We start from the raw sequence: 12,817 nt of genomic DNA, 5'->3' as shown, positions 1-12,817 counted from the left end.
GGTGGACAAAATGTCCGGCGTTCCTGATAAGAATGAAATATCGAAGGATTCTCGAATTGGTCGATGATCGGATGTTGGACGCAGGTCGCCTCGTCTTGCGGTATTCTCTCTACACGTGTAACATGGCAGGTGAAACTCCAATGCATAAGGGCCATTTTTCTACATGGAACAGCGATGTTAGTCGTCGGATCAAGTTTGGACTTGCTCTTGCGCCGCTTTCTGGGCCACAATGAACAACAAATGGGAAGGGACAAATAGAAAGTGGGCACGAATTGAAGAAATGGTAATGGTCTCACGGGAAATTCCGCCCTGATTGATGTTGCGAAGGTAAGATATTTGAACATTGACGTTCGCAGGAAGGGAATTTCATGTTGTGAAGCTGCCAAAATCAGGAGGCACATGATCAGCGGAGACGGATTGGGAATGTATCTTCATAGTCGTTTGTGTTAACTAATTTTCGTGAACTTTAGTGTGAGTGCCTTGGAACTTACAGTCGTCTTGTAACGGGGTTTGTGTGCTGTGAAGCTCTGGCGCGCTTCATACTTAGGGGTCAGCCTGAATGTTAGGAGCCCTTACGAGAGAGAGGGCAAGGCACTACCTTCATTCCGTGGAGCATTTGTTTGAACTGGTCGACCGTGGTCAAGCCGTTCGGCTCTATAGTTTCGCCATCGTTTTTGACGTTGCAGACCCACGCTACTATACTGTTTGGGTCTGTGAACGCACCCTTTCTTGCTGCATCGATTACTGATGAGCTGAAAATCCGCGCAAGCATATGCAGCTCATAATATGTCCTCAGTGACCACTCAGAGACCTTGAACAAACTTCTCAGTTGGATGTGATCCAACTCATCGTTCCTTGATGGATGAATCATATGAGACTCCTGATCGGATTCTGTCACGATATCCTCTGCTTCAGCTGTTGGGATCTGGTAACTCCATTTGGGACGACGACGTGGGAGAGGCCGAACTAAAATTCTATCCATTTCCGGTGCAGTGGTCAATTAAAGGGGATATGCGAAAGACTTAAGGACAGAACACGGCGCAGTCCTGATGAAAAAGGTTTCTGCCATCTGATGGAAGATGGGTGGCATAAGGAGAATATTTTATCTTATACTTTCCGTGATTCAGCAGTCTTTCGCCAAAGACGGGCTGTAGCCCTAGAACTTGAATGGACCACAAGCCGTCGAGGTAATGCGATCATACGTCGCTTGCATTCCAGCTTTGACGCATCAATGACATGGCACCTGCAGTTACTTTCAGCCCAGCTCTCACGCAGTACTTCACCTAGCCCATGACGCTGTTGTCGTCTTCGCGATCAAGCAAATAAGCCCTAAAGAAGGTCATGCGCATCTTTTGCATGCGTCAGCTCTCTACTCATTGGAGGATGATTCGTTGTTGAACGTGCGATTGGTTCTATGAGCAAATTGAGGCGACAGATTGCAGCCGATGCTGACCACCCGCAGTGACTTTGTACCTTAATTCGGTCAGCCTGTCGTTATTATAGGTCGGGCCGCGAATCATTACATGTATACAACGCGAAATGTCAAGCCCAATAAGAAGACGTCTTTCGAATTCGTTCTGGTTTGTGTTTTCTTTTCTCCCCTCCCTCTCTTTCAGACCTCTTGGGGGTATAAATTTTGGCAAACGTGTGCCGGCACACCTTTGTGAGATCTGTGTTAGGGTAAATCTAGGGAAGTAACCGTAGATGAGATATCCCATCAGGTGTTAGTGAACTACAGTGCAGGGCATGCAGCATGGGTTCGAACTAATGAGAGAAGAAGGACACTTTTCTTTTGCGAATCGCGAATTTTGTGACTGAGTAAGACTGCCCCTGGAACGGAATCAGAGAAACCCGGCGAAAATGGGGACTGTAGTCTGCTGGCACTGATGGGATACAGCCACGGATGTCTGATGCCTAAGAGATGTGATTCAGTGTCGCAGGAGGACATAGCCGTGGAGTCAGGCGATCGTGAGTCACATAATCTAGCGGCTTTCATACACGTTGAAGTGGACTACTGTCTAGAGTCTTTCGGCGTCGGGTTCTCCATATCCTCTTAGTTGACAACCAGCTGAATGTCGAGAGGGTACTGGCAATCATCCATCTGTACTCCAAATTCCATTTTCAATAGAGGAGCACGGCCGTGGACGACTCATATCACATGATCGTCGCCTTTTGTTAGGGGCCAATTATCACCAAATCAGTCTTTCAACACACACACACGCGCGCGCGCGCGCGTCATCACACGTGAAATGGTGTCGGAGTCTGTGCTACCAATACTTAATGCCACTGTATCCTAGGGAGAAACGACGAGTTCAGGCCCAGACTCGGGTCACTCATCCGAGGTTCGCAGGAATCCTAATCAATGAACACACTCCCTCGGATGGCATAATGCCTTCCGCTGAGAGTACAGCAGGGCATAGGGCAACAAATTTTCTCATCACGACAACTTCTTTGGATTTGCTCAATCATCTTGTAAGAGGAAGCTCCGTTCATTTCAATGTGAAATCCCATTTGACCTGTTTCTGATTTAGTGCATCGCGGACTCCTCCGCGTGTTGGTCTTACTAGTCATGACAGTACCGTTCCCTCACGACAAACCTTAATTCGATAGCTCACCAGCATTGCCCTGGATCAAGACCTCCTAAAATATCAATCCAGTTGAGCTTTGAACAGCTTTCAGAATTCTGCATCGGTCATGCCAGCAGAGACCTACTGCCAGTTGCCCTTTCAGTGCTGATTTAGTTCACTGCCGTGAGCGTCTCCGCTCTGTAAAATTCCAGTGTTTCGTTGCCTTGCTCCTGACGAAATTTCAGAATTACGGATGTCTCCTCCCGAGCTATGCCTGACTCAAGTCGTCGAGACGGTTTTCTTCAGGCCCCTGAACGAATGAGTTGGCTGTCAACGATCTCACTAAGATTTTGTTATCGAGCAGTAAACCTGGACTCCCCAGGCCGTACCCTCCTTTTCAGCCAACTGAGCGATCCTTTAAGTCTCTCGCGTCTCTCGCGCATTCCACCTAAACTACGCGCAACTGTAAATAACGATTGCACGAACTGAATGATCGCGATGGACGTACTAAGAGTTTTGAACGTAATTCCCGCCAGCACTCACATAATTAACTATACAGCTACCCGCGCGGGCGCTTGAGGCCATTAGTCTTATTGGACGATCAAAGTGGGATGCCGCCCGAGAACGACTGCCCATATAGTTAAACTCATCCCAAATACAGTCTTGTGTTTCGTTCGCGAGATACGATGTTGACCTTCACTCCACATTTCTTTTCCAGACAGAACTTCAGAGACGGTAGTTCCTTACTTCCGTGGGCATCTGTAAAGTCATCATTATGCTGGGCGAGTTTATCAAAGCACATAACTGACGTCTATTTCATTGGCGGTACCGATCGATAGCTTCAACCTGGAATTGCTTCCGGCACAAAGTATTTGACAAGAAGGAAAAGAAAACCAGCTCAGCTCGACTCAAGCCTTGAACTTAAAGACGCCAACCTTGGCTCTGCACTTCGAGTCGCCCTTGCCACCTCTGGCCTCGCAGGCCTCTCTGAACTTGCAGTTGTCCAATGCCGTGACTTTGAAGGCACTGCTCTTGTAGAGCTTGCACTCAGTGTATCCCTTGTCGTTGATTCGGGTGTAGCTTGGGTCGCATGCCCAGTCGGTAAGCACATCGTTCGTGGTGCCGTCTTCATTTGTGCAGGCGCAATACTTGTATTGGTCGCAGGCTTGAGCGGTGACCGCAAGAGCGAGGGCGGAAAGAACGAATGAAGCCTTCATTTTGAGGTTGTAAAAAGGCTGTTGCCATTAGCTGGGTGTCCCTGGCTCAACACGTGGAGCGTACAGTTGCACTTACTAAAGACCGTGCTGTGAGTTTGGAGATGAACTTCTGTTTCGAACGAAAGACTGGATGAGCTTGGGATTGCTTGCTGTCGTGAACATGAGTTGAGAATCATTCGCGCCTTTATAAGATGAACCCTTCAGTTCTAGTGTAGGGCGTAGCAGCATAGACTCTGTTAAAACATGGGGGCATGGTCATCGGTATTGCCGACTTCCTCCGCCTCTTCTCGTTACCCCCACATTCCATGTTGCAGGAAATTGTCCCTGCTTGGCAAAGTTTAAGTTTCCCCTGGTAACTGACTCAAATAAGCATCAATCAGTTCAGTTTCGCAGGTGACTTTGGGATGAACAGACACACCTTAACTCATATGATACTGGCTATTGATCTCAATCTGGAACACAATTGAGATGTCACCGTGTGCCGTTTTTCAGGGGTCAGCGAGAAATCTACAGCCCTACTTGCGGAGCTACCCGAGAACCGTGGTTCCCATAACAGGCTCAAAGAACGGAACGGATGGTTGAGCCAACTTTTGATTAACTACATCCGCGGGAGGCCTTTTATTAATGGAGATCGCTGGGTCCGAAGTTAATTAGGTCGGCCTCGATAAACACACCGACAATGCCGGATGCGAACGGCGCGTACTCGGCAGTCATCGTACTCGGGCTCCGACCCGTGCTGCCGCCGGCCCCTTATCGGCGACGGACATCTCCAGGACGCCACAATGGGTTTCGCCTGACCCTCAGTGCTGCAGTCTACAGATCATCCGAACCCTTAATCTTCTCCACCGCCGCCAGACTCAATGATAACGTCTTCAATTCAGTTAGTCGGGAGAACTATCAAAGAAAACACCTTTGTTGCAATGGGTGTTCTTGATTGCGTTCTAGTTCTCCATTAATGTGCTACAATTACTTGCCTTGCTTCGGCAGTTCTCCTGCCGTTTGTACTCCTTCGTGCGACCGATAGCCACATTATCAACTTTTTGGCGTTGAAGCAACGGACAGCTTGGGAGTCGATGTTATCAAAGTTCTTTGGACGGGAAATTTTGTAGATACAGGGAGTTACTTAAGTTCATTGCTATTTTGGGCAAAGGGAAGACGTCGCAAGCAAATTAGCATGGTGATGATGCGATGAATAAGCGCTGGGTGACGGAAGTGAAATTGCGGTTATCAACGGCTGCGAGGAGGGCAGCATGAGCCAGACTACAGGGCAATTTCATGCTTGATTCAGCCACTATGCCTCGCCACAGTCCAATCCATGATTCACTTGTGCCAAGTCTTAAATCGTCTGATAGTCAATCCTTTGATCTGGCCATGGGTGTTTTGGGCATTCCTGATCGTCCTTGGCAATTGTTCACCTCAATGCCTCTAAACTTTGGGCACATACCATTTCCTTTTCCAATAACGTTTTTCCGAGGGCAAGCGTTACCGAGATGATAAGCTCTCAACATTTTCTCGAACCACCAGACACCAAGACAAAGTTTAGTACAAAAGTAGAGTAGTTGCGCCAAATGAATGTGATTATTTCGTGAAATCGTGTAAAGATCGTAACTAGATGCACCTAGATCCGCCGCTCATATAGTGCAGGTTATACTCGTTTCCTCATATCTTACGACAAGACATATCCCCCAGTATCTTCAGTGACAGCTGCTTAGAATCCTCCGTTGGGGCAGTAAGCCACGCCACCATCACTGGGCCAGCCGCAGCAAGATCCGTCTCCAGCTCCAGCGCCAACCTATTGAGCCAAAGGTTAGCAAATCGATCTCCATGTCGAGGTTACCCGCAGTAAATGCGAAACCGTGAAGACTTACGCAAGAACCGACACCGCAGTCGTAGTTAACCAAGCCCCACATGCAGCTGGTTCCGTTGCAGACCTATCCGGGCATCTGTCAGTCTCACGCTCCCACGAAAGTGTCTCGATTTGAGGGGCACATACACCCTTGGAAGCGTAGTTGCTAGGGCACTCCTTGCGCTTGAAAAGTTGGGCAGGAGTTTCCGCGGCAGGTGAAGACTCGGGAGCCGGAGTGGGAGCAGCGGCGACGAGGGTGAGGGCCGAAGCGATTGCGAAGATGGTAGAGAACTGCATTTTGACTGAGTTGAGAAGATGCTGTTGCGTGGGTAGGTGTGTGATGGGAGCTTTGGGTTGAATGAAGCTGTGATTATGATGATGAGGTTTGAGTGAGAATACCGGATGGCATATGGAGTATTCGGTAGTTTATATAGCTTTTCAAGCAAGTTGCCAGCAGGCGTTCGAATCGGACCCATCATTATATTGTGGCCGAGCCGTGTAAGTCTATCTTCCCCCAGTCTCTCTAGTCGCACTGCTGCGTGTACAATTGCCCGACTTCTGTTTCTATTGTGGATCTGTCTATTGTCAGACTGGCTTGATGTGCCCCAGGGCTGACTGCGACTGTCGATCTTGCGAGCACGGGTCAGCGTTGATGGTACGATTTCCTGAAAATGGACTCCACGTTTAACAGATATTGAAGCCGGTGTTGCCTTCTCGGATAGACTTGATTGGCCACAAAGGGTCACCTAGTCTCGGCCTTATGGTTGTAGGTCAGGCCCCATCCTTCCGTCAGACAATATATTGGACTGACAAGTTGAGAACTACAGGGTCTGTCGTCAAAAGCTCAGTCCGAAATCCCATCGTCACCTCCACAGCAAGTCGGAAGGCTCGTCCCGTCCGGAAGGATTTCGGTCAGGCTTAGCGGTATTCAGCGAAGATCGCCGTAGGGCTGCCGACATTCAATCCTACGATCCACCGCTAAACGGGAAACAACCACTCTTCATTGGCAGGCCCCGGGGAACCCAACTGCCATGTCCTTTTGCTAGTATTGCAACTTCATCAAGGCTCAGCTGTCTGTGCCCCGCCAAGGGAAGAATCCAGTTGCGGTGTCCCCATAAGCTTACTGCAGGCCGTGAAAACACTCCGAAATGGGACTTTCGTCGTAGAAGTCTTGGTGTAGCACTTCCGCATCCGGCTTGTCTTCTTGCCATTCGTGGGTAGTTGGTTCCATTTCGGGATCTCGTGTTTTCTTTGAAGTTTAGGTGGTGTCGACGAGTGGACTTCATGCACTACCATCCGATGTGACGGAGAAGTTGCCCGTCGTGATCCCTCTCGCAACGTTTGCAGTGCTAATTCAAATCGAGCTTCTATTCGAACCGTGATTCCTAACAGTAAATCAACCTATCTAAGCAGGCATTGCATCCTCCTCCGCCGAGGGTTCACATCAATCCCAACGTGAATCAGTGGACAACAAACCACGGATGCCTGGCTGCGACTGCCGATCAGTTCGCGTCCCTCAAACCCTGCTGGACCTCCGTCGGACTCATCTCGGTACCCAAATACCGACTTCGAATGGAGGCGAAAGACAGCCATGCACTTTTCTGAGTCGCAACCACGCAGCAAAAGGACTTCACATCGTCGGCCGACCCAGGGCGACTCCGACTTGTCGGGGTGGGCGGCCGCGACATAGCACGCGGATTTTGCGGTGGGCCAACGCAAAAGTTTCCATCTCTCCCCATAATTCGCAGCCGTCAGTGCGATGGCCCCGGTAGTTGGACGAAAGAGGTTGTTGATCGTCGCTGTCTGTGATATTGATCCACGTGGGTTCCACCTCTCATGGCAGTGTGACGCCCCAGTGGCGCCCGGGTAAACAATAGAGAACTGATTGAGCTGTAGGAAGATGTCCAGGCTGTTCAAGGTTGGTTTATGTGGCGCTTGACTTGCGGCAAGCCTCAATCCTTTGAAAAAGTGCGGCGGCTGAGAGATTTATGGGATACGCAAGGTCGAAGCTTGTTGCCAGCACGTAAGTTACGGTTTCTTCACTTTGCTCTGTTCTGTAGTGCTGCAAGTAAAATGCGTTCATTATGTGGTTTTAACAGGATAGAGGGCCAGCATCTCAGGTAGACTCTCGGTGCGGTCGTTGACGTAGACAACTGCATCAGGAGAAAAGATAGGTGAAGCCTTGCGGCGGATTTCAACTTTGACAAAATTCAAATCAGACTATGGCATGCTACCATAGCTAATCGAATCATAACGGTTTTCAGTCCAGTCTTAAACCATCTTGTCATGCTACTGAACTGAGCATTGGCCGATGTGCTTTTGCTGCCCTTTGCCCTCCAGTGAAAGCCCCTGCTGGGTGGGCTCGGAAATTACTCTCAACAAGCCATCCATTTGTTTTTTATCAATATTTTGAGGTTATTCGCACATCCTTGGGGGGCCCTCTTGTTCGCTTCAAGCCTTCCACTTCGTCTCGAATACACATCCCGTGGCAAATTTTCTCGTATAAGCGCACGCACAAATCCAAAGCCAAACATGAGTATTGTATGAATATACGAATGTTGTATGAATATCATATGAATATTGTATGAATATTGCTCCAAGGCGTAAAAACGCAAGGTCTAATGCCCAACGGATTCAGCAGCCACAATCGATCAAGGTGATGAGAAAGCCACCACCACATGCCCTGGCACGATACCCGGGCGTACAAAAAGGCACACAACACTCCCAACCTTTCGCCCCTCTCCGCTCTTTTTTGGTTTTCTTTCAACTAACCCCAAAGGTCCCGACACAGCCTTGAATCAACCCAGACACCTTCATCATGAAGGTCACCACTGTCTTACTCGCGGCCGTCGTCGTCCTCTCCGGTGTCGACGCCCTCGGCAAGGGCGGCAAGGATCGCAAGGGCCGCAAGGGCCGCAAGGATGGATATTACAGAGGCGGAATAGATATGGGCCAGAAGAAGGATCGCGAAGCTCGCAAGACGGAATGTCCCAAGTCTATCGGCTCTAGGGGCGTAAGTTGAGATTACGTTTTCTTGCTCATTCGCATTTCGTTTTCCTGCTTCCGGCTTCTTCTGTCTCTCACTGTCTCTCCATCTTTATTTGCACACAGCTATCCCCTTCCTCGTGAACTCATTCCTCCCCCTCCTTGCCTGTCCACCTTTAGCCACGTCCTATCAAAAGCCACACGCTACAACCCGATAAGCAGAAGCGAACGAAACGTCACTAACAACCCACAGAGATGCAACGGTTACTCCTGCCGCGTGAGGGGCGCCAACTACCCCTGCGTCTTCGGCAAATGCGTAAGCCTTGCCACGGTTCCTCCCCTTCCACCCTCTCATCTCTAACCACCTCCAACAGGTCGGCGACGGCGGCCGCGACGGCGCCTGCTGCGGCATGCTACCTTTCGGCGTCCACGCGCGCTGCCCCAACGGGCTCACCGGCGAGAAAGAGCTGATCAACGGCACGATGGTGCCCGAGGACCGCGGCGGCTGGGGCTGGTGGGGCCACCCCGAGCTCCCCATCGAGGACTGGTACACCAAGTGGGAGTGCACGGCCATCGGGCCCGACTTGAGCAAGATGAAGGGCATGATGGGCGGCAGCGCCGCCGCCATGACGCTTGCGGAGCACTTCGAGGAGTTGCTCGAGCACGACTACAGCGCGGAGGCGATGGCCGCCGCTGCGAAGGATCCTGAGGCTGCCGCTGCCGCTGCGGCTACTGTGCAGGACGCGGAAGATGTTGAGGAGGAGGAGGGGGAGGAGGGGGATGCTGCGATCCAAAACGCCGAGGCCGAGGCCGGCGGCCCTCCCAAGGACAAGAAGCCTCCCAAGGGCAAGAAGCCTCCCAAGGGCAAGAAGCCCGATTCCCAAGACGGCCCCCCTCTCTCTGAGGACGATCGAAAAAGAGCAAGGTGCGGTAAGCATCTTCAAACCATTCCGAACCTTGGACCCAAGCTGCAGTTCTAGAGAGCTAGGGTTTCTGCTCCTCGCCATGTTGTCTCCCTGGGGTCTTCCCAAGAGTGGACAACGCCTTTTCATGGGGGAGAGAATCTGAAGACAGAGGGTTGGAACTTTGGGTTCATTGCGACGGATTGAAACAGGGGGTCCACTTCATATTCCTCTCTGCAACAACATCGAACGGTCTGGTTGTCAGCTGAGTACAGGACTCGTGCAACAGTCTTTCATTGTTTGTTTGGCAGCTGAGTCGCTGGGTGGAGGACGAGTGCCTGGGCGAGAATGTTTCTGTTAGCGTTATGGAATTGTGGTCTAATAGGGGAGAGAGTCTGGGTTGGAACTTTGGGTTCATTGCGATGGATTGGAATATGGGCGTCATTACATCAAGCAACTGGATTACATGTGTTTTCCGGTTGAGTTCCTGGATGGCTGACTTCCGTCACGTCATACCATACTCAATCGACAATTCGTCAGTTGCGACCCGGCGGATGGATGACTTTGTTTAGTGGCATTTAATGGAATTATCTCTGAATTACACAGCTTAACTTGCCTTGTAATCTTGGATTTGGTGTTGTATCTACGGGCATGCAAAGGCGGACGCCCGTTGTTGACCGCACACCGGAGGTTTGTGGCGTCTTCTGTTTTTCTCCTAAACTTCTTCTCACTTTTGGCACAGCAGTGTGGCCACACCTTGTTGACTGCTTTCTCCGAGCCAATCTGGATGTTGACCAGTATTGATCTTCAATTTTCCCATCTCTGTAGATCAACCATATTGGTCAACTAAATTTTCACTATATTGAAGTATGCCATCTTCACTTTCATTTGACTCAATTTGAATTACTATGTTTACATCCTTTTCACTCCATTACACTAGTCAAACAATAATTCATCCCACATCCCCAAACTTAGTTGAAGTACGCAAGGAGTCCTCTCTCGACAGCGGCGCCAACAACACCAGCACCGGCAACGATCCACACCCACTTGTTATTCGCCTCCTTGACGGCCGGCCAGAAGCTGTTCTTCTCGGTCCGGTACTCCCGCAGCTGCTGCAGCTTAACGGGGCTGGTCTTGGCGTACCGCTCCTCCTGGCTCGCCTCGTTCTCCTTGTCGCCGCCGAGGTAGCGAAGGATAATGTAGTTGAAGATCGGGCCGAGCACGGCCAGCGGATGGAGCATGCCGGCACTGTAGAGCAGGACGGGGAAGGAGAGGTGGCAGAGGGCGTCGCCGAGGTAGCTATATGAGGTCAATACCTTTGTTTTATATGATAGGAAAATGAAGAGGGGTCACTTACTTGGGGTGGCGAACGATGCTCCAAACACCCTCGCGGTTCAACTCCTTGCTCTTCTTCGAGTGCGCCTCAAGCTGCGTGTCCGCAAGCGTCTCAAGCGCAAAGCCAGTAGTAAACAGGAACACAGCCAAGCTGTGGAACGTCTCAGGGAAGTCAGTAATCAGCGACGCGCGCGCACTCGCTAGCGGTGCCTGGAAGGGCAGCGTGAACGGCAGCGCAATCAAAGCCTGGAAGGCAGCCTCGGGCAAGAACATGGTGAAAAACGCGCGGTCCCAGAACTTGGGGTCCCGCTGCTTGGCGGTCACGTAGCGGTCATCGTCGCGGCCGCGCTTGACGCTGCGCGTCGCGATGCGGTACAGCAGGCGCCCGCCCCAGGCGCTGACGCCCGTGAGGAGCAGCTTCTGCGTGTAGCCGAGCGAGTCCCATGCCGAGGGCAGCGAGAGGCCATCGTGGACGACGCGGGTGCCGACGGCGGTCCACCATGCGTTGGCGACCTGGCCCGTTGGCCAGAGGAAGTCCTTGGCGTCGGCGCGGTCGGTGTACCGAGCCACGGCGTACGTGACGGTGCTCAGGCCGGCATGCAGCCCGAAGGAGGGGAGGAGGGCATTCTGGAGGAGGCCGAGGGTTGTCGTGGTGGCGCTGTTAACTGGGTTGCTCGGGTGCAGGTTGAAGTGCGTGCCGTAACGGTCTTGTTCCGCGCCGGACACTCGAGGGAGACGGCGGGAGATGCCCTCAGCGGAGGGGGCTTTGCCGCCGAAGTGGCCTCCGAAGCGGTCCTGTTCTGCGCCCGAGACTTGGGGCATGGCGTTCTTCACCTCGGAGGCGGAGGGGAGCTTGTCCCCTCCGAACCAGCCCCCGAAGCGGTCTTGCTCAGCGCCGGAGGTCTTGGGCAGGTTCCGCTCAACCTTGTCCGCGACCTGCTCGCCCTTGCCACCCCACCATCTCTCATAGCGGTCCTGCTCGGCCCCAGAGACGTGAGGGAGGCGGTCCCCGAGCTTCTCGATGGAAGGAAGCTTGTCGCCGCCGAACCAGCGGTTGTACCTATCCTGCTCGGCGCCCGAGACGTGCGGCAGCCTCTCGCCCAGCTTTTCCATGGAGGGGAGCCTGTCGCCGCCAAAGTGGGAGTTGTAGCGGTCCTGCTCAGCCCCGGAGACATGTGGCAGCTTCTCGCCCAGCTTCTCGAGGGACGGCAGCTTGTCGCCGCCGAACCAGCCAGCGTAGCGGTCCTGCTCAGCACCAGAGCCGCGGGGGAGGTGGTCCTTGACGGCGTCGGCGGCCTTGTCTGCCTTGTTGCCACCGAACCAGCCGCCGAAGCGGTCCTGCTCAGCGCCCGAGGCGGCGGGCATGCTTGGTGTTGGGATCTTGTCTGTGTTTACTCCCAGATGGGATTGGTAGCGGTCTTGTTCTGCCATTGTGCCTTCCGCGGAGCTCAATGGGGTTTGTCGGATTGATCGAACGATGATGAGGGAGGGGGAAGCTCGTGACAGAGGAGGTGTTATTTATTGGAAAGGGAGGATCTGATCGGAGCTCGGGTAGCTAGCTATCCCCCTTCTGCTGTTAATCCGTCCTCTGGTGGCATGTTTCCTTCCCTCGTCCGAGCACAGCTGGAAGCACCTGCAGCAGCTGCAGTTGGACGCTGTAAGAATGACGTACATCCGCGGTAGGGCATCGGGGCGATCCACCGCACCCTTGCAGCTGCGACGTCACCAGCCCCTGGGACGGGCACGTTGGCTGATTCTGCTCGTGTTCTGGAATTGCGTATTTGGAACGGAGGCGATGAAGGTAGATTTATTATTTCATGGCTGCTGACTCACATACCTCTCACAAATCTCATCTCACAGGTCTTCACAAGTGAACTGACTGAACATGACTGATGCTGTTGATGAAGCCCTTGCATCAACTTACAGCGGGCGACAGGGGCACCAAGAGGGAGTGCGGGGCTGGCG

The 12,817-nt window shown here is 52.3% G+C and overlaps 4 protein-coding genes across 4 annotated transcripts; 1 reads left to right on the top strand and 3 right to left on the bottom strand.

Moving 5' to 3' along the window:
- Positions 1 to 3,475: 3,475 nt before the first annotated feature.
- On the bottom strand, positions 3,476 to 3,784 carry CGCA056_v004149 (uncharacterized protein; the record flags this gene model as incomplete). The annotated part of the gene is made up of 1 exon (XM_037319404.1): positions 3,476 to 3,784. The coding sequence occupies one exon, from the start codon at positions 3,782 to 3,784 to the stop codon at positions 3,476 to 3,478; it is 309 nt and encodes a 102-aa protein (XP_037182007.1).
- Positions 3,785 to 5,492: 1,708 nt separating this feature from the next.
- Positions 5,493 to 5,927, bottom strand: CGCA056_v004148 (uncharacterized protein; the record flags this gene model as incomplete). Its single annotated transcript, XM_037319403.1, has 3 exons — positions 5,493 to 5,576; positions 5,653 to 5,715; positions 5,778 to 5,927. 3 exons carry the CDS (start codon positions 5,925 to 5,927, stop codon positions 5,493 to 5,495), a joined length of 297 nt encoding a protein of 98 aa, XP_037182006.1.
- A 2,521-nt stretch (positions 5,928 to 8,448) lies between these two features.
- On the top strand, positions 8,449 to 9,595 carry CGCA056_v004147 (uncharacterized protein; the record flags this gene model as incomplete). Its single annotated transcript, XM_037319402.1, has 3 exons — positions 8,449 to 8,643; positions 8,869 to 8,931; positions 8,990 to 9,595. The coding sequence occupies 3 exons, from the start codon at positions 8,449 to 8,451 to the stop codon at positions 9,593 to 9,595; spliced, it is 864 nt and encodes a 287-aa protein (XP_037182015.1).
- Positions 9,596 to 10,488: 893 nt separating this feature from the next.
- Positions 10,489 to 12,283, bottom strand: CGCA056_v004146 (uncharacterized protein; the record flags this gene model as incomplete). Its single annotated transcript, XM_037319401.1, has 2 exons — positions 10,489 to 10,816; positions 10,875 to 12,283. 2 exons carry the CDS (start codon positions 12,281 to 12,283, stop codon positions 10,489 to 10,491), a joined length of 1,737 nt encoding a protein of 578 aa, XP_037182014.1.
- Positions 12,284 to 12,817: the final 534 nt, after the last annotated feature.

This window comes from Colletotrichum aenigma, assembly GCF_013390185.1.
Source record: "Colletotrichum aenigma strain Cg56 chromosome Unknown KSG_Cg56_contig03, whole genome shotgun sequence".
Lineage (NCBI taxonomy): Eukaryota > Fungi > Ascomycota > Sordariomycetes > Glomerellales > Glomerellaceae > Colletotrichum > Colletotrichum aenigma.
Note: the sequence above shows the minus strand (reverse complement) of the source record. Positions and strands in the feature narration are given on the sequence as shown.